General features: G+C 39.9%; 1 protein-coding gene across 3 annotated transcripts in view; it reads left to right on the forward strand.

Moving 5' to 3' along the window:
- Positions 1 to 232: 232 nt before the first annotated feature.
- Positions 233 to 25,436, forward strand: part of slc45a3 (solute carrier family 45 member 3) — a 35,434-nt gene continuing 10,230 nt past the window's right edge. The window contains exons 1-2 of one of the 3 annotated variants that reach the window (XM_058644977.1): positions 233 to 338; positions 24,356 to 24,694. In XM_058644977.1, coding sequence (XP_058500960.1) covers positions 24,547 to 24,694 — 148 coding nt within the window. In that variant the 5' untranslated portion in view covers positions 233 to 338; positions 24,356 to 24,546. Of the gene's footprint in view, positions 339 to 14,208; positions 14,368 to 17,668; positions 17,759 to 24,355; positions 24,695 to 25,436 lie in introns of those variants that run through there. The other 2 variants (XM_058644978.1, XM_058644976.1) reach the window with 2 other exon arrangements.

Genomic DNA, 25,436 nt, shown 5'->3' on the forward strand with positions numbered 1-25,436 from the left:
CATACACCGTAAACTTAGAGGACAACAGTATCCAACACTGAATTTTGTGTTGTGTCGATTTAGTTTGTGGTCAACTGTTTTAAATATATGTCAAATGTTGAGATTTGTTTTATGTGTTGGAAACGATTGACATTAAAAATAAGTGACCGTTGCTGGACGAGTCACCTTCGTGCTTTTATTTTGAAAGTTGAATGGGGAAAAAGCCGCTCTCGCCGGCGCTAGCTTTGCAGCAGTTGTCACAGCTGGGTAGTTGGGCTCCCCACAAGTTGAGCAAGAGCGGAACGTCGAGAGCGAGCGAGTCGCTGCATGGATTTTCCCAGAGCTACACATGATTTAAGGTAAAGTTAGCGCTTAAGTTTACGTACGTCGAAAATTGTATTCTTCGCCGCGCGCTTATGTGGCCTAGTATATATATATATATACACACACACATATATAAATATATGTATACATACGAACCTAACGCTGTACTTGGGAACTTAACGGTCGGCGTGCGCGAGTGTACGCGCGCGTGAAAACTTTATTCATTGTATGTAGCTGCCTAACACAGCGCTGAGAGCGCAGACAGCGGCTCTAAAATGTGACCCGAACGTCGGTGTGTGTCGCTGTCTGTGTGTCGCTGTTTGCGTGTAATTCATACTACGCTAGAAACTGTGATTTGTTTTCCTGAGCGGAACGTGGTTGAGTGTGTGACTGAAATTTGGTTCGAGCCTGCGTCTGAAAGGTGTGTGGTTAGCCAGAGTCCGGAGGCAGGAGCAGGAGCATCATGGTGCTTTCTGGAAGTTTTTCCACTCTGCGTCGATGGACTGCAGCTCACTAAGGTGCAGCCAAGTGCCACCGTGGTCTGCTGTAACCTTTAATGTCCACCTCAGTAGCTGTAAATATTTGTGCCGCTGTTATGACACATGCATATACCATGGGGAGACAGGAGGCGTTTGGAAAGTTCAACTCTTTTTCAGAGGTGTCAAACTGGTGGTCCGCGGGCCATATCATTTCATATTATATAAACACACGGTCCACGACCACCCCTTCCTTTAAACCAGGGGCCTCAAACACAAAATGAACTTCTAGTCTGGTATGGAGGATGCCAGGGGTCATCAAGTGAAAAAAAGTTTATATTTAGCATGAAAGTTTCAAAGTACATTAGTGTGTTTTGATGTATGGCTCACAACAGAAAAACAACACAGACAAATAAAATAGAATCAAAACACTAAATGTAGACAATTGTAATTAAAATGCTAGACAGGTTTATACATAATTAATTATGTGATAAATAAACCCTTATGTATTATTATAATTATTATTATATAAATATTGTTCTCTGTTGGTCAGTTTTTATTTATTTTATTTGTGTAGGGCCACAGGACATTGACTGGGGGACTGCAAGTAATGAATGTTGCCAATTTCTGCATGAACAACTGGGATGATCAGAGCAATGTGTTTTTCAGAGCAGACTTGGGTTCCCAACGTTCCAAAGATATTTCAGCAGGCGGTGGCATAGACTGCGGTCACACTTAAAATGATAACGTTGAATCTCAGTGTTTTCATGCCCTGGTTTAAGTATGAGGTAGCTTTCCATCGCCTGAGAGCCAGCTGAGCTCAGATGTGTTGATGCAGCTGTGAATACAGGAGCAGCAGAAAGTTCACTGTGCTGCACTTAGGAAAGCTTAATGACAAGAATCACTTCTACACTTGATAACATGACCATGAGTCTCAGAAGTGTAACTCCCACTTAAACAACTGCTTTTCATTGCTCAAGAGCACTATGTGTTTCAGATGAAAAATGAGTCAGTTTCCGGAGTTATTCTTGCAAGTTACCCTGATTACTCACTCACTGAGTCTGTAATAATCACTGGAAACAAGTTCCAGAAATAAAGTTGTAGGTTTTTTAAGAATACAAATGTCTGCGGAATTTGCTCTGGACATTTTGCAGAACTTGTCGTGCCAGCTCCCTAGAGAGACACACGGTGAGTGTGTTGCTGATATTTCTAATATTGAGGATTTAAAATAGATGATGTGAAGAGAACAACAAAGAAAGCAGCTCTGAAAGACAACTAGATCTGAGACCTTTTGGTGAAACAACCAATGGCAACATTCAAAAACATGGAGCTTCTGTTGTTTATACTTCGCATCTGCAGGGACAGCTTGAACAGTTTGGAAATAAAGTAAGAGAGGCCAGGTTGAGATGGTTTGGTCACGTGCAGAGAAGAGGTCATGATTATATTGGAAAAAGGATGTTGAAGATGGAGCTGCAGGGCAGGAGGTAAAGCAGAAGACCACAGAGAAGGTTTGAGGATGTTGTGAAGGAAGACATGAGGACAGCTGGTGTAGCCGTTAGCACCACGCTAGCTCAACAACACTATTTCATAAACCAGCGCCACCTGTCGACTTTCAACAGCCTCCGTCCTAGGGACATCCCTAGTTGTGAACGCATCTGACCAAGACTATCTCCCACTGTACATATGTGAAGTCTTCTGGTTTCCTTAGTGAAGTCATTCAGGAAGTAAGAATATATTGAAAAGACACTAGGGGGCAACTGCTGTTTACAAAAATAACTTAATTTAAATGGAAGTTTATGGAAAATGAGCCTACTTCGCTCTTGATTTATAATGTCAGCAAACATTTTCCTCTGGAGTTAATGGTTTCAATCACTATTTTGAGATCTTCTTCAATAGCACATGATGTCAATGTTGTAAACCGTGTTCCCGTTTAGAGGAAACTAGATGATAAAGTACAGCACATATGAGTGGACACCAGAGTGATTAATAGCTAAAAGTGACACCTCTGAACTTTCATAGCAAAACATGGCATATGTACAGAAAGTCTGGAAAACATGAACCCATGTTGCTGTTGTTACTTTGTTTACCACTGTTGCATTACAGGGTCTTTTTGCTTACATTCTTGTCACACTTTAAAAAACCTCTGTAATTTGAATTTCTTCATCTCGAGAGTGCAATGTCAGGATCAGGAATGTAAGCTGTGTTTTGTATTTACCTCTTTAGTAAACTGCAGTTGAGAACTAAAAATTTCCATACTCGTGTGTTTTTTTGGCTTGTAACCAGAACCTTAAAAGCAAAAAAACACATTAAGGAAGAAGAGGATCAAAAGGTTAAACAGCTCTAACCCACGACAGAGGGACTTTTATTGTAACCACGACTGTGACTCTGCCATTACACAAAGACCTCTTTCCCCTCTCCATGGACCACTCAAGTGTGTTATTCATTCTGCCCTGGAAAATAGACTCTTCTCTTAGTCCCTGTTGGCCCCGTTAGCTCTTCTCTTCTGAGTCACTTTACTGCTCTTTGAACTCTTGATACCTCCACTTGTTTTGACTGAAATTTGGAAGTACATCATATTACACATCTATTCCCATTATTATTATTATTATTATTATTTTAAATCTCCATTATATAATTACTTATTCTTATGGTTGTATATTTTCCTCTGTAAATCTTTTTAACATGCACAAATAGATTTGAGGACATTTTTCAGAATGCTGTGCTTGCACAATGACAGTAAAGTGAATCATCTCCCAGAATTCAGTTAAACCATTTTTCCAGTCGCTTAATATCAAATTGTGTCCTCTGCTGTGTGTAATAGTGACAGATTAATGGACACAGTGTGTCCCACAGACTTAGATTCTATCTGTGGCAGTACTTAGCTGCCAGGTAATCAACTGGAAACATCTCCGTCAAGCTATTAATTGGGCAGATGTCTGGCACTAATGTATTATTCACTTGAACACAGAATACATATTTATAAAACGGGCATCATTCCTATTTGTTTGTCCGATACAAAAATAAAAGCAACATAATATCAGCTGTATTTATCATTAATTAGCTGCCCTTCTCTATAAATATTGATGAACCACTGAGGTGTAAAACTATAGCTACATCAATAACACAATTTCAAAATGAAAAGTCTTGGTCAGCTAAATATAATCATATTTTAGTCGTAGTGTTTGTCATATCAGTTTTATTTTTATTTACTTACTAAGTTCAAATGGATATTAATAATGGCTATAAAAGTGACAGTCCTGCGTCAGAGTAGTGTGCATGACAGTATATCATCAGCTGTAGCAGATGAGATGTACTGAAACATTAAAAGGTATAGTGTGGGAGTAGCCTACATGAAGTTTACTTGTAATTTAAAAAAAAAAAAAACAACTAGCAAGGCTGCTCTGAAGGCATTTCTGCCATTCACTAGCTTCTGTGTGTGTTGCCCTCAGGAGGGCTGTGTTGTTCTCCGCTGAGCTCATCTGCTCCACAGTGATAGAAATGCTTCTTCACCCGGGATGCTGTGGCTAGACCAGCTGGCTGTTCTCTAACTGCTTTCCGACAGTCTAATACTCCCCCCAAGCCAAGCGCAGGATTATCACCCACCGTCAAGGACACCAAGCTACTTAGGCGTACTGAAGGCTTTGCAGTGTAAATCAGTCGTAGGCTGTTTATCTCACACTCAGAGTGCTCACTGTGTTCTTCACATGTACCTGGATTCTCAATGAAGTACTCTAGGTTCTTGTATTTGTTTTTGAAGACAGGTGGTTGATTATGTGGTGGTTGTGATTTTATATTTTTTCTACTTCTATAGAGTGAGAAGGGGCCTTTAGTGTTGACTGAAAGGGTTTTTGAGGGGGCTTCTTTCTCTTAAGCTCTGTCTCCTCTTCAAAGCATAATGCATTGTGTGCTGCTGTGGCTCCGATATCACGTGTAGCCATGAGCAATCACAGGTATGCGCTCTGTACAATGGTTGTCTCTCACGTCGAGTGCAGTAGACTCTTCAGTGGGAAAAGCAAGTTTTTACGGCTCTCATGACAACCCTGGTTCTTTGCATTTGTGTAAGATGTGGTGCATGTATCACCTGAACTGTTGTTTTTCTATATTTCTTGTTGTACGTGTCACTTAGAAGAAGTTATGCGACATATCATTGTTCTTCGTATGTATGCATTATAAGAATACATATACGTTTTACCCTTTTTGTCAGCAGGAAATTAGATGAAACCTTACCAGTAATCAAGTTGCCCTGGGGTTTCATGTCATTTGAACTGTTGGTTTTATATTTTCAGAATCCACCCTTGCTGCATCTGTATTCTTTGTCTTTTTACAAGGGGCTTATGTCTCATATCTGCAAGTTTTTTGCTGTCGTTATTTTTAGGCACGCATTAGAGCCTCTTGGGCCTTGTACATTTGCTTCTGAGGTGAATTTGCCCCTCGAGTGCTAATAATTGTAAAAACAGTGAGCTCATCTGTTGAAATGGGGCAGGGGGAGAGAAATGGCCATGGCAAAAGAAAGTAAATTGGGAAATCTTTTTTTCTCACCGTGTTTTTCTCTGGAGGACAACAGCCACCAATCAAAAGCAAAGCAACACCTGCTCCGACAATATCTTGCAAGTGAGAGACTGCACATTAGTCGACCACAGTTAACTCACCAAAAGCAGAGGAAAGGACTGAATATTAAACAACCTGGTTCCTGGATCTCTTATTGACGGGAAGCAGAGTTGCTCAAATGTTTTCCCAGCTCTCTGCAAGCTGAGGGGTCAAAGTCCAAACAGCTTCCCTGTAATAGTTCTCTGTAGCCAGCTGGGCCAAAGAAAAAGACCGCTTACAGGCTCCCCTAATGGGCCAAAGCCAGAAGAAAAGATGACAGCTACCCTACCAACAAGGAATGTCACCTCTGTGACATTGTTTTTATTCATCTTGTTCATTGTTTTTGACATTATGGCTGCAGTATCATGGTTTCTGTTGGGAATTTTACCAGTCTGTTTAGTTTTATGTTATGAAAAGGATTTTGTTGGAAGGACATGACTGTAATTCGAGAAAGTAAAGCTTCACCCGGACTATTTCCTCCTCTTGTTTAAGAAAAAAAAAAAAAAAAAGATTCAATATTATACAAAACCCTCTCTCTTTGTGTGTCTAAGAGTATGATATGCGGAGCTTCTGACAGCATCATAGTCCTCTTGGGACCAGTCTTGGGATCATGGCTAACTTTAATTGGTGCAAGTGGGTGAAATGTAAGTACCAAGGTTATCTGTGTTCTTTTAATATTTTGTCTGATTAAAGGCATAAATGTTCCCTATCTTCATTTTAGTCTGGAGTGAAATCACCACTGTGCCAAAGCGTGTGGGTGCATTTGGCATTGGTCCAGTTCTCTGGTGGCCAACTGCTTTTCTCTTTCATCCTAATATGATGATCTGTATTTTTGTCATCCACACTTAAATGCACTCTAATAAAATGGGTAATATATGAACCTGTGCAGCAGATTGTAGAAAATGACTGGATTATTTTGTAAATTCAAAGAATAGGTGTCATGTAAATGGCTTTCAGATAGCATGTTCAGGTCTGTTGGTCTGTTTTGTTGTTTTACTCCATTTACTGGAGTGTTGCAGGTGTTGTGATGTGTGAATCACCAAGTTCTTTTGTTTTTGCTGCTGTTTAACCTTTTGTTAGAATATCACAGATGCATATCTATTCTGAGTAGTACATTTTGAGTTTGTGATTTACAGAGAATTCAACATGCACAGTTGATTGGCTGGAAAATGATCCCAGTCCTGTTTTTCTTCTTCTCATTTTACCTGATCCTGTACACGTAATCATGACACTCACATACTTTAAAACCAGTATATCGTCTCTCTCATTTCCGTACATTAATTGTGGTCATAAACCCTCCTCCATAAAAGAATGTTTGACTCTGAGTTGCCATTTCAGTTTTTCACCTTGATCTTTGGACATGTTGATTGTCAAACAAGGTGAGCTGATGAATATGTGTTTGGTATTTTGTTTATTTCCCGAAACTCCGAAAAATGCAAGAATGGATACGTATAGTAAATGATATTTATGTTATGGAGGGGATTGCTTTTTTCTCTCCGCCTCAAGAAGAAAACAGTATTTATCAAGTTATGGACTAAGTGGGTCAAATATGTAAAGCCTTTGTGGCCAGATTGTGTAGAGGTGTCAAATGAAGGATAATGTAATGCCTTGTACTCCTGCTATTTTATTGATTTCAATGTCATTTCATTTTTTATTTTCTTAACCTCTCCTAGACATACTTAATATAGTGTTGCTTGTTCTAATGGGCACTTTTGCCCTCTTCCAATTTGTGTGGAAAGTTCATAAACTTCTAAGCTTGTGGAATGCAAAAGCTTGCAGCTCCTTTTTATATGCTTTGTATACACGTGTTGTCAATGTAGTCCAAAAATAGAGAATCAAAAATATAGTAAGTAATCTAATATTTTATCTAAAGGTTAAATATGTTTCCCTCTTCTGTCTTTGCATTCAAGTCAAAGTTCATATTGCACAAAAACAAACACAGTTGACCATAGTGCAAAATATAAAAACAGTAGTAGAGTAAATATAATACATCAAATAAAAAACAAAAACATTTGTATTATAAATATTTGAGATTTGGAATATTGCAAAGTAACAGATGAAATATGGTTGCATACTCGACTGGGATTGTAAGCCAATGAGAAGAAACAGGTCTTTAGAAATGATGTGAATGTTTCTTTTGTGGGCACAGTTCTGATATGAATTGAAAAGTCGTTTCAGAGACAAGGGACTGCCTCTACAAAGGCCCCGTCTGCTCTGTTTTTGAGTTTAGGTCACTTTGTCTGAACACACTTTCAAATTCACACTCTCCCCTGTGCCTTAATGCCTCTTTTAGCTCTCACACCACCAATGAGTTCACTCAGCCTCACAAAGAATCAGTGCTGACCCTGTGTGACTTAACTTAGACTGATCCATTGTTAGCCGCCACTGTGCCATGTAGAGCAGAAGTCTCCAGATATTGGTGAGTGCAACTTCATCTGAATAGGTTTGTCATGCCCCTGAGTAGGCGTTATTTAATGTTTGAGGAACTGCCTCAGGTGATGTCACTTGAGTCGGGTTTGGCTGGGTCTGAAGATTACAGCATGGATACCCCGACCCGAGCACGTCTGGACCCGACAGGACATGTTGGGTTGAGCCAGATTTGAACAAAAATGTAGAAATGATTGTCAGGCTCGGGTCAGGGTTCGTCACCTCATTGTAATTTCAAGTTCTTTCAGTGCAACACTTAGTTAAATAGGATATAGTAAAAAAGAATTAGAAACAGATGTATAATGAGGTAAAAATAAGTGATAAGAAGTTAGGGTTATTATTTTATCATACTCCTGGTGATAACTCTGCTGGTTTGTGTGTTCATGGAGCGAGTATTTGCTTCCTCCTGGATGTTCACTTTAGCTTATTCTGTTGGGCTTGGGTCAGGCTCAGACAAAGATCCCTGGACGGATGTTGGGTTTCGTTCAGGTTCGGTCTCTGGCTTAGTCGGGTTTGGACAGATAAATGTGGTGCGAGGCACACTGTACTGATGATTACTATCTGGGGGTGTGGAGTTTAAGGTCCAGTGTGTAAGAATTAGGGACATCTAGAGGTGAGACTTTAGATTGCAGGTCAAGGACTCCTCTGCTCACCCCCTTCCTTTACCCGAGCAAATCAGGGAACTATGGTGGCCTTCAAATACCTGAAAGGATGTCCTCCCTTGACTGTGATATTGGGATGATATTGCACACACTATTTCAAAGTTAAAGTGTTTGTTTTGATGTATGGTTCACAGCAAAAAACATATTTATGATGCAAAATGAATCTGTGTATAACAAAAACAGACATTAATCATTTAGACAATTATAATTAAAACACTAGATAAGCTTATACATCACTGTGGTCAGTTTTCATTATCATTTTTTTGAGAAGTTTGAGACCCCTGCTTTAAGTAATTATGAAAGGCATATTACAAGATCACAAAAATACAGTAGTAGATTCAATCTCTGCCAATAATCCCTCTTAAATGTTACACACTGGACCTTTGAAGACAGTAGCCACATCTGTAGTCAGCTCTTCATCCCAGCTTCAGTAGCTTGACCATTCATTAGCTACTACTTTGATTACACACTGAAACCATGACCAAATTGCTGGCAACTGTACTGCATTGTGGTCAGTGTAGGCACCAGTTTGACACAGAACACAAGAGTAGATTCTCCTATATCAGCTCTGCCTGGATGCTTTTGACAATAACCAAGTTACGTATAGCTAATCTGGGCGTGCTCACTGGATCCAACAGTCTATTTGTGTTGTTCCATTCTCACACACCCTGCACTAGACCAGTTTTATTAGCTCTGTCGACATGGTTCAAGTGTGGAGGGCCCTGCGTGGTAGTGTCAGGTCCAAGTCTCATGGAAAGGAGACAGCAAAAGAGCCTACCGCCTTTCTGTAATTCCCCATTAATGAGAGGCACCACTTTAAAAGTTTCACATAGTGTTAAAAAAACTGCGAAATTACAGCTGAAGTCCAGACAAGTACTGACCCTGCAGGGATAACGCAGGCTTCTCCTCAGACATTTTCCCATGGTGATAAGGACTTGGCCAGATGTTCACAATACAAATCCACACTCTCTCTTCAACCCCATCTGTCAGAGTAACCCTCGAGCATGTGCAAAGTGGCAAATCTGGCAAAGACATTAATGTAGCAATTTAATAATGACCCTGTAATCTACTTTTTTACACACATTTTGAAGAAACACCAAACCGAAAAGGGACAGTGAAAATGTTTCTAACTTAATTTGGCTCTCTTTTGAAGTTTGCCTCTATGAATGGGGAAACAGTACATTATGAGCTACCACAGTGTTCTCTTTCATGTAGCAAGCTGAAAGGGATGCTATTGAGTGTTTGAGGGAGACCTTTGATATGTGAGATGCTCAGTGCCTTGTGAAAGGATCAAGCTTATGATTTGAGTCAATATGTGTGCGAATGCTTTGATGCCTGTTTCAGTCAGACTAGTGTTTTGTCAGAGATGTTTCACACAGTGAGGCTTAAGGGAGCAGCCATGATGGATCGATCCCATGACAGTCCTTACAGCTCACGTGTAAGAGTGAAAAGGTGCCTGCTTTTACACACACACACACACGCACACACACACACACACACACACAACAAGTCATGGAACTGCAGTTCATCATAGTGAACAGTAAACAGCATCCTCTTTGTGGACTGTTTCTGGGTAGTTTGATATGAAGCATCCAATCCAGTGTTTAAAGGATATGACTAAATGAGGGACAGGAAGATTTGCCTTGATTGCAAGTTTCTTTTGTTTTACATGAGCTAATGATTGACATTTCTCATTTTCCCAGAAGGCTGAGAGTAGCCTTCCGCCTCTCAGTCTGCATTTCTGGGTTGGGCACATAAGGATAGTTATGTTGAAACTCCCTTCCTATTGTTTTTGTTCTTTATGCTGTTGTTTTCATGTTTTTGAAGAAAAGGCAAAAGGACTGTATATAGGATTACAGTTCCACTGCATAGCACTTTATGACTGTGGGCAGGATGTAATGAAAGAATGAAAAAAACATTTGTGTGTTTCCGCCCAAGAGAAAGCATCATATGGAGAGTCATAGTCTGCATACATGAGTACGGTTTAAGACTGCAATGATAAACCAATTCATTGATTACAACATTAATAAAAAAAGTATTTTGATGACCTATGAATCACTTTTAGTGGTCAAATAATTAAAACGCTCTAGTTTTTCAGTTTCTTAGATTATTAAAACTGATTCATTTTGTTTTTTGGAAGAAACAAGACATTTGGGAACATCATTATTTCCAGGTTTGTGAAAACAACATGAGCTCTATTTCTGACATTTTATGGACCAAACACTTTCTAGATTAATTGAGAAATTGACGGATTAATCATTTAATGAAAAGAAAGGGAAAGGGAAGTCTTTGTCCTCCTCAATCTTTACCACCTGTTTTGCGTAGTGTTCAGCTGAGGTGTTAATCGTTGAGCCTTGGGGCCACGACTGTGCAACAGCTGGACTAGTAAAATGGACCTGTTGATATCCATCTGTTCTTCTATCTGTCAGTCCTTTATACACTACTGTATTAACTATATCCATGCAGCTGGAGGGTTCATGACCATGGTGTTTCCAGTTTCTTGAAAAACAGCAGGAACGACCTCCTCAGCTTTATGTCTTCTACAACTGTGTTCATAATGACACTCAGCCCTCAACCCTCGGTCGAACCAGGATCCGAATCAGTGACCTTCTGGCTGTGAGGCAACAATGATAACCACTGCAACATCATGTGTCCCGGCCTGTCATGAATAATTCTGAACCATCTGTAATGAGATACAAAACTTATTTTAAGTTTAAGGTTAAAATAAGGTTTAAAATAACCCAATTAAGGATGCTTTGTTTCTCAATAGCTCAACTCACGTCCTGCCTTGGGGCTGCCTGTCAGAAAGGGATCCTGCTAGTCAGCATTGTTCTCATTTTTAGGAACTTAAAAGCAATGCTCTTGTAGTTTCTGTTCCTGATTTCTCTACGGAATTGGGGATGCAGGGCATGTTCTACATGGCATGTTTCCAGTTATTTACTATATGGATTTTATTTAGTTCAGATCGAGTGGTTCTTCATCTCATTTCCCAGTGAAAAATTAAATCCACACATGAAATTTGATTTGAGTAAATGACAGTCGCATAGTCAGTTGGGGATGTTGCTTTTTCAATTTAATATTTGAACTGTAATATCTTCACATCCGCATTTACAGTCTATAAGTGAAACGGACTGTTTGACCTCTAATTTATTATCAATCTTACTGTTATGTCCTGTTGAATTGTCATGCTGGTCATATTATATGAAGATGAAGGAAACTAACAAGCTCAGCTTTGCTCAGACACTGAGGAACATTATGTTTAGATGGTAAATGACTGAGCGGACTTTGTTCAAAGTAGTTGTCTTAATAACAACAATTCTATGAATTCACCTGCAGTGCTGGCATTATCATGTATGCTACCTCTCATGTCTGGCTAGTATTCAGCTCAAAAAGACACTGTCCTTGCATATACATGCAAGGATATGCAGCAGGTGGTGGAGTGGACATTCTGATTTATTCAGACAAATTGTGTGTTATTCTCAAATCAATCTAATCTAATCAAATGTTATCATGGAATATCAATTTTAAAAAGTGTCACACGTGAGATACTACTACTACCAAGACAACAATTGCATCACTTTGTCTTTCTATCCTCTCAGATGCAGCAACAAACACATGTTAACCAGCCATGTGTACAAAGTATGATTGATCTTAAGGGGATGTAACATCATGTGTCAATCAACATTTTCATAATCGAATTTCAATTATTTATAATGCTGCGGCAGCTGTGACAGTCTTGTGTGCACGGTGCAACAGATGGCCTCGTATAAGTAAAACACCGATGGGATTCTAAAGCCTTAGGGAACAACTATGTTATGCCCTCATACAGATAACAGATAACATACAGGGAATATTAAGTGTCTGCTCTTTGATGGTCTTTGGGGTAGTGCTAACACTGAAGGCACTGCATGTTAAAAGCAATTGGATTTGTATAGGAACTGTGTGTTTAAGGACCAGCGTCACGTATTTACTTAAAGGTTAATTTGCTATGGAGGCACACAATGAGTGATTGAACCTTCCCGTCCTTGCAATGTATAACACGGGTGACATTCAGGGTTTATTGGGTCCCTGCTGCAACACAAAGAGAAGTGACCCATGAGCTCTATTTCAGACTTAGTGTTTTGGTTTCCTTGGTTTATCAAAGTAGAGAGCCAGTGCGGTGTTGCTTATTATGGGCTTGTTGGGTTTGGCCATCATTGGAGATGTCAATTTTGGGGAAAATGCTACCACGGAATTACAGCCTTCTTGGCATGTGCAGAGTGCTCGTACACCGTTGCCAAAACTGTGCTCATTAGTCAAGCACACACACAATATCTTAACAATAGGTACAGCTATGCAGCATGGCAAGGGGTTGAAGATATGCAATGTTTTCTTGTTGTATGAGTTTGTGTATTTGTAGGAGCTGTCGGTTAGTTGGGGAAAATAACTATCCTGTATGTGGAACTGGAGGTTTGAGGCATATTTGCCTGGATCCTCTGTATTTCTGTTGTGTACTCCTTTCTTCTTACTTCTGCACAGTTTTCCTGGGTCAACAAAAGCACAAAGAAAAAAAATCCTTTTTTCACCAAGTCAATAACTACTTTTTTTTTTAAAGGAATGCCATTTTTTGCTCTGCGTGTACATTTTATGTGTTCTAAATGTATCTATACTGGAAAAAAAAGTTCATGTGGGGGGAAACATTTTTAGTAAGTCTAGACACAGACATCCAACTTGGTGAGTTTGTGAGGCCCAACCATTCTCCAAAATGGGATTTTCAGAATTCTCTTAATTCCAGGCAAGCTCCTGATGCAGAGGGGAAATGCTGCCAGCAGTCGCTCCCTGCACTCTGTCTTTATATTGATCTGCCTCTGGGCTCCAGAAATGGAGATTCCTTAAAGCCAGCCGTCGTCTAATGACATTACTCAACACCCCCACCACTCCCACCCACCCAGCACTCCCTGCACTCTACTTTCTTTCTTTCTCTCACTGTTATCAAATTAAAAACTTTTCTACAGAGGGTTGGTCTTGGCCTGCAGGCATAGGGTACAGACATGGCAGCCAGCTGGGGCTTGAGTGATATTGTGCGTGTGTTGGAGAGCAATGTGGCTTTAAGTCTGTGTACGTTTGTATGTGTTTACTCAAATCGGCTCATTGCTGTTTGAGTTGCTGAGCTAGGAAATGGGGTTAAAACAGTCCACGGGCAAGCAGTCATGCAGGAGTATGAGCTTAAGTGACACTGGTCCATGAAGAAGTAAGGTAATGAGAGAGGGTGAGAGAACTGCTTCTGCTCTTAGAGGCAACTGAATCTGACACTGAGTCAGGGGTATAATACAGAACCTTTAGGGAGTGGTTATAGATAGTGGGACATAATGGGTGGGGGAGAGGCCTCCATGCTGGGTTGGTAGATGATATCAAGTCATTCTTTGTTTCCTCAAGGCCTATGTTTCTCTTCGTATACGACACAGGTGAGTGTGTGTCTCTGATAACCCTATATCTCGGGTCAGGGTTTGGCTTTATTCTTAATTTTGAATTTCAAAGACACCAAATGGGTGAAAAAAAGGATACGAGTCCTGCTTTTGAGGCAGATACAGACAGACATAAAGTGACAGGATTCCCCAAGTGCTTTGGGATTTTCCCCAATTCCCACCTTACACACTGAGGCCCGGGGGGGGATAATGGGAGGGATATAGAGGAGGTGTTCTAAGTAAGAGAGGAGGGAACAGGGGACACAGAGTGAAGCGGGATAAAAAAAAAGTCAGACTCTTGAGCGTAGAGTTGAAGCAGGTGGTCACAGTAGTCAGTGTAGATATGCCCTGTAGGAGTGTGGAGAGTGTTGACTGGATAAAGCGAGTGAGGAGCCTTTAAAATAGATTAGATGCTCAATTTGAAGCAATGCTAGGCTGCAGATGGACTGAGCTTCATTTCCTTAGCTGGTGAGTATCATTTGACAAAATACTCTCCTCTATTTTAGCTCATTAACACACATTCTCGTAACTCAGCGTGTGAAAAGGCCAGAGGTGCGAAAAGTTCATGAACAGGGTGAAAGTAATTAGCACATTTTAGTCATTTATAGATGGTTGGGGAATTTTAGAGCTTGTCATCAAGAGTTAGTTGTAGAGTTTGAATGAATACTGTGCCTCTGTATGGTGAGGTCTAATGGGTCAGCTTTGAAAATGGTGTCAAAGTTAGCTTAATTTAAATATTTTTATTATTATTTATTTGGAAGTTTTGCTGTGTCCTTTTAAAACTGCACAATGATGTCCTTTTATTAAAATGTCAGGTTACGTCTTGATAAAAAATAAGTTATGTGGTTGAATTAACACTCTAAGTCATGCTGCATATAGTGTTATTACAACACTGTATAAATTATGTGATTTAAAATGTAAATAATATGTTAAACAAGATTAAGCTATTCAGTCGCACATACAGACAGTTACTAAGCAAGGCATCTACAGTACCGAAGATGTGCTTTTTACTACTAACATTTCTTAGGGGCCTGTCACATGGTGATCCGAACCTCACAGCAATTAAGTGTTTGGCGACTAAACCCGAATTAAAATTTTAATGACACTATTAACTAAATGTAAACACACCTGATCCTGGCTGAATGTAAAGTCGTTAGCGTTTGTATTCCCCCTTATTCGTCCATTCACTGTGACACAAAAGGTTTCCAGTGACAAGGAAAGCCACAATCTGGGGAGGCACGTTATCAGCCACATTGACTAACAACAGGCTACACCGATAAACTCTGCTGCACTCTGTCATGCTATTTGCATTGGCCTGTATGATAACAGTCACTAGTCAGAGCCATAGCTGGCTTCATCAACATCGGCCATGTGGACATAGGTGTAGTTTTTACCTCGTCTCACCATGTGACGCACTCAAAACACAAACATCCACACACCCTATTCCCACAACAGTGTTTCCCAACTCAATATGTTTTGTAATTATCTCTTAAATGTACTTGTGTTCCTTGTGTGAGTCAGTCCGCATGACTTTGTTCAACAGTTTCTGACATTTTATGGACGAAACAACTGATAATTAATCGAGAAAATAATTGTCGGATTATGAATTATGGAAAATATTGATTAGTTGCAGCTCCAAATACTTCTCTCCACTCATTTGTCAGTAGTTAGAGTCAACAGGTGTTAGAGATTTTATTTAAGACATTGCTTTGCTGGGAAGTATCTTTTCTGTGAATAACTTACTCAGTTGACTGAATTCTTTAATAAACCCACCACCACCAGCTTTAGAGCCTACATCCTTTCTTTCAATCTTATTTGGTTTTTAGAACATGAAGAAACGTCATTGTTATGTAGTGCATCTAACATTTCAGCATTGCAAAATCATTACACCCTCCTGAAAATTAGTTAAGGACATCTTTCCCGCTCCAGTATAAGATATAAGATGTATATCCCTTAGAGTTGTAACCTTTCCTTAAAACTCAAGTTTAAACAAATTTATAATGACCAGTGATTCCTTCAATTTAAATGCACCCCTGCACCCCTGCACGCTGCCATTGCCAATCCCCTAATACTCTGAAAACATTTTTAATAATTTTAATAATTGTAAAAATAATTTTCACAATTTTAATAGTTACTTTATTAACAGTGCTGCTAGCATTAGAGTGTATATAACATACATCACTCCTTTCATTCAGTGTAGGATGGAATAAACACTACCTGAAAGGGAAATTGCTGACAACAGGAGAGCGCTCCAACAGCTTTGAAACAAAAATGTTAAGTCAAGGCAAACGGCTCAACTTCATTTCTGGAATTATTTGCCAGAAACACAAGTCTGTCAACCTGATCGGGATCGAGTGCTACTCTCTTTATGTTCAGTATTACCCACGGATGAGAACACATGCTCACAGTGCACAGATGTCCAGATATTTACGAGCAGGCTTACAGAGAGTATTATGTTATTAGCAGGTATTCGGTGCACACTCTTAGCAGGGGGTTGCTTGCTGTCTGCAGAGACAGGGGTCTCCCTCATGTACTGAAGGCTTGTATCATCATGATGCTGTCACATCTTATGGACCAAACAAGTAATTGATTAATCGAGAAAATGATCGTCTGATGAATCAATTATGAAAATAATCATTAGTCGCAGCCCTAAATACTTCTACACTCATCAATGGAACGTTAACTGGATTTAACGTGGGGTTTGGTTGGTGTAACGCTGCCACTGTCTTTGAAATGTTAGGTTGGTCACATGATTTGTAGTAAAAGGCAGGGTCAGAGGTCACAGTGGTGGATGTGGGCTTAAGATTACAGCCTGGAGGGTAGGGGTCAGCGCGGTCAAGGCAGCCTTTAAGTAGAGGCAGAAGAAAAATCCAAACGCTAAACTTTTTTTATTGAAGTAGAAATTCCTCGTTACTATCCAGTGACAAAAGTGCCCAAAATTAATCATCAGTCTTTATATCCACTTTACATAAACTGGTGCACTGCACAATTGATGTCGATAGTTCTCAGCTAACTCACTATGGAACATCTAGTTTCACTTTATGTACTTCATTTGATTGTAATTGATGAATCTGTAGATTGTTTTCTTGATCAGTATTTACCAGTCATCAATTACCTGGAAATGATGACACACCACAATTATTCAGTTTTTATGATTTATTTGTTATATATATAAAATTAGTTATCGATTAGTAATCGATAAATCGTTGCAGCCCTTACTACAAACAATAATGAAGAAATCAGATCAAAATTGTAGTGTTAAGTTTTGGAGTGGTTCCTCCATAGATTTCATATTAAAATGCTTTGTCTCAGGAAGTGGCGAAGCAGAAAATGAATAATGATCATAAACGATTAATTATTAACGGCAGATTCATATCTGAAATAACATAAGAGATCGCTTAGAAACGGCTAATTGCAGAGAACAATCCCCACCCATTCCATGCGACATGTTATTTTCCTATTCACTAGTTTATTCAAGCATACCATATGCATAGTTTCATTCCGTATACATTTTTTTGAATGATTCCCTTGTAGTTTTCTTGTGTCTTGGGAAGAGGCAAACCAGAAAATGATAAAGTCACAAACAATCCACTAATAGCAGAGAGAGAGAGAGACAGAAAGAATGAGTGAGACCCGTTATTATAACCTACAAGTCTGGAAAAGCTAGCTATAGTTTCAAATTCAACTTGTACACCACCCCCTACACCTGCCCTCTAGTCAAAGCCACTCCCTCCAAACAAATGACCGCACACTCCCTGACTTCTAGACGCTGAGTCGAGGAGAGAAGGTTGGCAAGACAGCTTTGTTGACATCGACTACCTGACATCTGAATAATCTGAGAACACAATGAATCATTCAGGTAGGCTGTTTGGGTAGCAACTGGTATGGAAATTGATAAGAATAAAATGATTGGTAGCATTAATTTCAGTATTTCAGGGGTTTACGGACTATAGGCCATTTTACCACTTTATTCCAGATAATTTATTGATGGCTATTGGGTCATGAAGAGAATTTCAACAAGTACGATCATGGTTTTTCAGAAAAAAAATTCAGACTTAAGTGAATATTCTAGCTTTATCTATTTGTGCTACATATTTTTTGTTGTTTTGCCTTGAAAGAGTTCCTCACAGAACCATTTTTCATCTCTGTAGTCAGGTTTTTCATGTTTCTCCTGTTTGGGGCTAATATCCAATCTCAGTTCACCAGTTTTTCTGGTCCCAGGCAATAACTTGTTCGTCTCTTGTTTCTTTAGTCCAAAAACGTTTTAAATATTTAACGTACTGTCAATGGACAATGGAAAGACCCAGCGAATGACTAACATCAGATGAATTGTTAGATTATTAATTACTGGAAGAAGTTGAAATTTCAACAAGTACGATCATGGTTTTTCAGAAAAAAAATTCAGACTTAAGTGAATATTCTAGCTTTATCTATTTGTGCTACATATTTTTTGTTGTTTTGCCTTGAAAGAGTTCCTCACAGAACCATTTTTCATCTCTGTAGTCAGGTTTTTCATGTTTCTCCTGTTTGGGGCTAATATCCAATCTCAGTTCACCAGTTTTTCTGGTCCCAGGCAATAACTTGTTCGTCTCTTGTTTCTTTAGTCCAAAAACGTTTTAAATATTTAACGTACTGTCAATGGACAATGGAAAGACCCAGCGAATGACTAACATCAGATGAATTGTTAGATTATTAATTACTGGAAGAAGTTGAAAGTCTAACAGACGAGAAGAAATTGCCAGTTAAAGTGTGTAACTTAATTAGATGCATTTAAGCGATATAACACAACAGGGAACACTGTTGTACTGAATATGTGATGTGTTCATAGAGGATGTCGTGCCGATATTCATTACAACAGCATGACCTCAAGTGTGATATTGCTTTTATACAACAGTTCAACAAACTCTAATTAATAGTTGACGGTAAGAATCTACAACGGATTGTTGTCTTGTTATTTTATCAATAATTTGGCTCCGCCAACACAAATAGTTCTGCAACTGGACCAACTTGACTGTTGCCTAGCAACACAATGAGCATACTTTGGCACACTGGTTTTACAGCTGGTCATGTGCACTGCTCTGTCACATGTACATGTATCTGTATGTTTCCATTTATTGAGCAACCTGAGATAAAGACTTCCTGAGAGCCACTGTGGTATGTTTGAATCTGGCGAGTTAACAGTGTGATCTAACCGCACACTGCTCAGTCGTTTCCTCTTCTTAGTAGATGATCTCAAGTCACTTTTTTTGCAAGATTTCGGACCTGCAAGATTGAACATATTTTATTTATATATGATTTGTTTATATATGAATTATCCTGTCCTTCTCTTTGTCTTCTCCTGATAATCATTTACAGTTTAACTCCAGTCATATTTTCTGTGTAGTTTGTTGCAATGTAGTGTAGGGGTGGGAATAACAGGGTACCTCACAATACGATACGCGATACATGGTCCACGATACCAATAATTTCACGATTCAATAATATTGCAAGACAATCATATAGCGAGACATCACAAAATCTGTCTAACTGAAGAAAACAAAATGTCCTGGAGTGCAAGATTTCTCTACTGATTCACAACAGCGCCACCACAAAGAGACATCAAGTAGCCATGTTTACTTTTGAGCGCCTTCATTTGTTAATTAAAATATCAATATTTGCCCTGGTATATCAATTATTGCATTGCACGTGGAAGGATGACATTTATTTACCAAATCGAATATTTTGATCCACCCTTAATGCAGTGTCAAGGTAGCAGCTGTGTGATTAATGATTATGAACACCTGAGAAATAGGGCTGGGTATTGCTGCAGATTTCCTCATTCAATATGATTCCATTTACAATTTCATCCAGTTTTCAATTTGCTTCAATTCACTATTGATTCATTTAGCAATATTCCAGTTTCAATACCAGTTTAGCTTGGTTTCCTAATGCTGTAAATGTTTATAAAAATTTTAATTCTGGTGCAAATTTTAATTCATGGCAGCCCGTGGCCAAGTGGAAAGGGAACTTGACTTGTAACCGGAAGGTCGCTGGTTCAAATCCCCACCTGGCCAAAAAAGGGCTGGGGTACCCCTGAGCAAGGTACCCAACTCCCAATGCTCCCCGGGCGCTACTCAGTGTGGCAGCCCACTGCTCCTAATTCTAGGATGGGTCAAATGCAGAGAATATCAGTCGCTCTGAGACTGAGAATAATTTCCCTAAGGGGATTAATAAAGTATCTAAAAATAAAAATTGTAACAAAGTTACGCAGTAGTTATATTAATGCATACTTTAAATGAATGACCACATAGTACAATTCCACAGCTAAGTCATTGATGATAATTCAAACTCTCCCATAAAAAAAACAACTAAATATCCAGATGCCAACAGTTATTTGAAACTAATTAAGTTGTCCAAGCTGCACCCATGTGATTTCAATAATCTTGTGAGAATCTTTGTGCAGAAGATAAAAAATTAATAAGAATGGATATGAGCTGAAAAACAATATATCTTTTTGAAAACTCAGCCCTAGTTTGAAGCGGAGTGACACTATATTTAAATGTCCCAGTGGTGTATATCAATGTACATCAGCACTCATAGAATGCTGATGTATAATGTGTACAATGTGGTTTTAGTTAGGCCTGTGTAGTCAATGGCTCTGCTGATGCTCAGCTCTGACATCAGCTAGAAGTCCTTGCATTTATCACACGTTGACGACATTGTCTTAAAGGAACCTGCCTGGGGCTCCTGAGCGCAGCACTATTCAGCGATGCCACTCTTCCCAGGACTTCCACAACAATGCCAAGTTGGCACAGTTGAGAAATGCTGAGGTAGTGATACTATAGCGTCGTTGTAAGCAGTGCACTGTTCACTAAGGGGTTTCTTCTTCTCATATTGTTCATGTGGTTCAAAGAACAAATGAGAGCCACAGAGAAGGGTTTGCAGGATGTAAGCCAGAGAAGCAATCAACACAAAGCCGGGTCTTTCTGTCACTCCATGCATACGGTCGGTTCCATTAATGTGAGGGAGCTCAAAGGGAGGCATCCCACATTTTTGCAGCCATTCAGCTTTTGCCAGACACACAACTAGACCCTCCAGCTGAGGTTTTTGCAACCACAGCCTCAGTCACCACTGTACTTGTGGCTCTGATGTCATCTCAGAGCAATTCCTTCCCCGTTTTCTCTTTCAAAGCCTGCTGCCCACCCGATCCCACAAACACACACGCTTTCTATATCTTACCAGCCATATGAGCCGTGTCAATAAAATACTTGGAAATGAACTTGATACCTCACTGTATCACATTACTCCCTTGCACAATGTATACAAAGCCTGTTTTGTATTGTAAGAACACTGCTCAGTCATTAGGACCGATTTTGGGTGGTAGTAGTGGTGGTGGTGGGGGGGTGCCGTTGAATAGAACTTGGTAATGGAGCAGTGGGAGAGTTGACAAAAGCAGACCCCCACCATCCTCAGCACCCAGACTCACCAGTTTGGCTCAGATTGTGAGGTTTAAACATGTAAGGTGAAAAGGAGAGTTGTTTTGGCTGTGTGTGTGTGTGTGTGTGTGTGTGTGTGCGTTTGTGTCTCTAAGGCTATATGGGGAGAAGATAGACCACGACTGGAATACATTAACGAGAGGTGTCATTAAGTAAGCAGTGGAATGATTGTGTGGGCTGCCGTGTGACTTTTTATCTTGTGAGCCGAGCAGCTCTTCTCTGTCGTACATTGCAACAACTTATATCTTTGGAAAAGAGCATGATGTTTAAAGACATTATATGTAACATTTTTGCAATAAATATCAAAAATGAGCATGGTTACATGGGCCTAAATGTTTCCAATACGCCTTAAATATAGATTTTAGTTGCCTTTTAGTGGTGTCATTGAACTGTCTCTGCTATAACTTCTGGGTCAAACCTCTATCAAACATAAGAGTTGTTTTTGTCACCAGTGGATCATGAGTGGATCACAGTGGAACCAAACAAGACAACAATTCCCATGATCCCACGTTGCTTCCCGATGTTGAACTATGTTAAAATGAACACATTTTGTTTTAATTGGATGTGTTGTTGAAGTGGTGCGCTGCAAAATTGTCAATATGGCCTACTTTCAAAACTGCAAGAGGCAGAATATTTGTTTTGATTTTAGATTGAATATCATCCTGGCTTACACATCACACTCACAACACCTGTGTTTTGCACAGACCTCCACACACATTGATCATTTTAAATGTTTTTCAGTGATTCCCTCTAATATCGGGAATCATACCACAATCGCAATTTCAGTCAAAACAATCACAATTAGATATTCTTCAGCTCCTGTCCTAACTCTGAATCACCACCTCTTCAATCAAGACTCAAGCAGCGCATTCAATTCACAAAGCACAGGAATCTGCCTTGCATTTGGCACCCAGACAAGTCACAGCTCCTTGGGCAGACAAATCAGATTTCTCTATTCTCGTCACCAGGGGCCCCCTCTGTTTCCAGTGAGAAAGTCTGACAGCGAGTCAGCTGGGGCCACAATGGAAAGCATTCACACTGAAATTCAGAACTATAAAGGCATAACCAGTTGTAGGCAGAGATGTCAAAGGAGTGCTCTAAGAATGCAGGTCAGAGACGACGCTGACCTCAGGGGTTGAAGGAGGATAAGGAAGAAATGCAGGGGGGAGGGGTTGAATGTATGCACACAGGACATGTGGGTGGAGGGTTCTAATAGGCAGGCGGGGGCCAACGCTGGCTCCCTGATGGGGGTCATTCAGTCATGCATTTATGTAACTTGTTACTCCGCGTTTCAAAGAGTCTTTGAAATCAAATATGAGGACTCATAACTACTGAAATGCATAAACTCTGATGGCATCATTGATGACATTCATTTGAATTTATAATGATGAAAGGCAAAACTGAGTCAGGGTTACTAAATGAAAGCTTTTTTCTTTTTTGTTTTATATAGAAATGACTTTTTGTCTTACTTTGTGTCACTTGTCACAAAATATGTATCTATTCTTCAGGGTGCAACTACGGATTATTTTCATTATCGATTCATCTGTCGGCTATTGTCTTGATTCATTTACTCATTTGGTCCATGAAATATCAGAAAATGATTGAATTGATTATATTATATATATTTTATTCATTTATTTTATAGGGAAGCAGTTGGTTAGAGTGGATGCCGTATGGCGTGGGACTGATTTGATCACACTGTATCTTCTTAAACTGATCTGAAGTTATGTCGGAGAAGATAACGTCCATTTTGTTTGCTGGGAAAGAACAGATGGCGCACATTGGCAGAGGGACGTCACACCAAATGCAAATATAGCACCTTGTTGATTATGTTCTGACTGTTCCTGCTCTTTCCCTCTGCTTTAAAAGAACACACACTTTGTTCACGCACGATGACGCTAATGATAATCTGAGGTGGGTTTTTCTTTTTTTTGTGCTCGATAAGGGGAAGTGAAAATGAAATGAACCATTGTATATCGGGGGTTTAAGTTAAAATCCCACTAAATATTGGACCGATTAACACTGTAGAGATCCTAATTTTGCTGAAAATTCATCACTTTATTTCAAGCCGTCAGCATGAAATGAATAGAGAATGTCAAGTATTGTCTGGAAATGTTAACCTTCAAGGCACGGCTGAGTTCTCTGTCCTCGTAGGATAGTAAGCAGAAAATGAATAGGTGACGGTTCTTGTGGTTGACCTCGGATACAACATCACCTTGACGATAGTGGATGATTTTGCTGTCACTTGTCCTGTATCTGGTACAACCACAGCTTTTTGGCTTCATACCTGAGTCTTACTCACTCCTCCCTTGTGCCCTATCGTCTCCTGATACTCCAATGTCTTTTTTAGGTGATAATGTCTCACATGGACAGCGCCACAGCTGCAGTAATCTGCTGGAGGAAGACAAGATAATACAGCTCTGATTCCACCAATGTTAGTGTTATTAAGAATTTGAAAAGGATGGGAAATACGAGGTATTTTCAAACGCTCCTGTTTAAGATGGTTAAAAAAAAAAAGGGGAAGCTCAGCAGTTGAGGCAGAATGAAATCTGTTGGCAAATTTTGTGTGTTTGCCACGTTGCTCCAGCTGACTCATCTCCTCTGTCCTGTTGTTCCGGCTGTCCTGAAGCTGTTGCAGAGGAGCTCTGAGAATATACCAGTATCATATCCTTGTGACTGTTGCAGCCACTTCTGGTGCTGGAAAATATGTTGGAATCTGAGGCAGATTAGATCATGTTTTAAGAAAGCTGTTGCTCTGACATTCCCCATGCAACATGAGCCCCACTGACTTCCAGCTGTAGTATCCTGAGAATGACCTGTCTAATGTAGTATTCATTGGCCTTTACTCGTGTATTTTAATGGTGTGAATGAATAATATGCAGCCACATGTGCTGGATGTCAGGTTCATGTTTCCTTTTGGAAAGCTGCTAAAACCTTGTATATTTATTCTCCCTGTTCTCTATTGCTTTTCCCCTCTCCAGACCAAGAATGCTTGGAAAAGGATGAATCTTCTAAGTCATCTGAGTCTTCCACGTGTCTTCGCTGCTGTCCCTGCCCGACAGCCCGCTCGTCCCACTGGGGCACCATCTGCCTCTCCAAGCTTCCCCCCTTGCCCCTGCCCCCAGTAGTGGCTGTCCCAGAGGGTAGGAAAGGCGAGCCAGCCCGCGTAAATATGCCCGGATGGAGGTCTCAGTGGCGTCTCGTCCTGCTGAACTCCCTGACCTGTGGCCTGGAGATCTGCTTGGCAGCTGGGATCACATACGTGCCCCCGCTGCTGCTGGAGGCTGGAGTGGAGGAGCGCTACATGACCATGGTTCTAGGTAAGGTCTCACTCTCGGGCTCACAGTTTCTGCATGCTCTTTCATCATCTCATCCTCTCTGTCCATGGTGTGTGTCTTTTTGTCTTGCACACACATTCACAATTATCTTTGTGGCTTGTTTACTGAGCACATTAGTAATTGTTTCTAGTCTGAGTGATATGAATGATAGATTCTTAAAGGCACGTGTCATGGGGCTTAAAAAATGTTGTTTATTTTATGTGGCCTGAACATTTTGTGTGCTGTGGCTACACTAAAGTGTGAGTTGAGCTGTTTCAATGAACCATCGTTTTATCCACATCACTTTATTTGCATTTGCAGCTCCGTGTGAAATGTCTGTCCACAGGTGATGGAGGCAAACTGTGTGCGGAAGGCAGTGACCTACGTCAATCATCCTTGTGCTTCTTTGTTTGATCACAATCCAGAATATTGGGTTGTGGCAGATGAAGAAGAGCAAACGTTCATGTGCCTGTTGCGTACTTTTGATTTGAATGTTTGTTCCCACAAATGAACTGCTCAAGTTTAAAGTTTGTTCCTGTTAAAGTTATTGTAATTCAGTTAAATGTTTTATTTGTTATGCGAAATTATTTTGAAAAATGGAAATAATGATGTCTTATTTTGTCCGAAAACCAAATGTATTCCAAAGTTATTCAGTTGTAATGATTTCTTTATGATATGCTGCAAAGAAACTAGAACAAATTCACATTTAAGAAGCTGAAAATGGAAACTACCCAGCCCTAATTAT

Source organism: Solea solea, chromosome 12 (assembly GCF_958295425.1).
Source record: "Solea solea chromosome 12, fSolSol10.1, whole genome shotgun sequence".
In the NCBI taxonomy this organism is placed as follows: Eukaryota; Metazoa; Chordata; class Actinopteri; order Pleuronectiformes; family Soleidae; genus Solea; species Solea solea.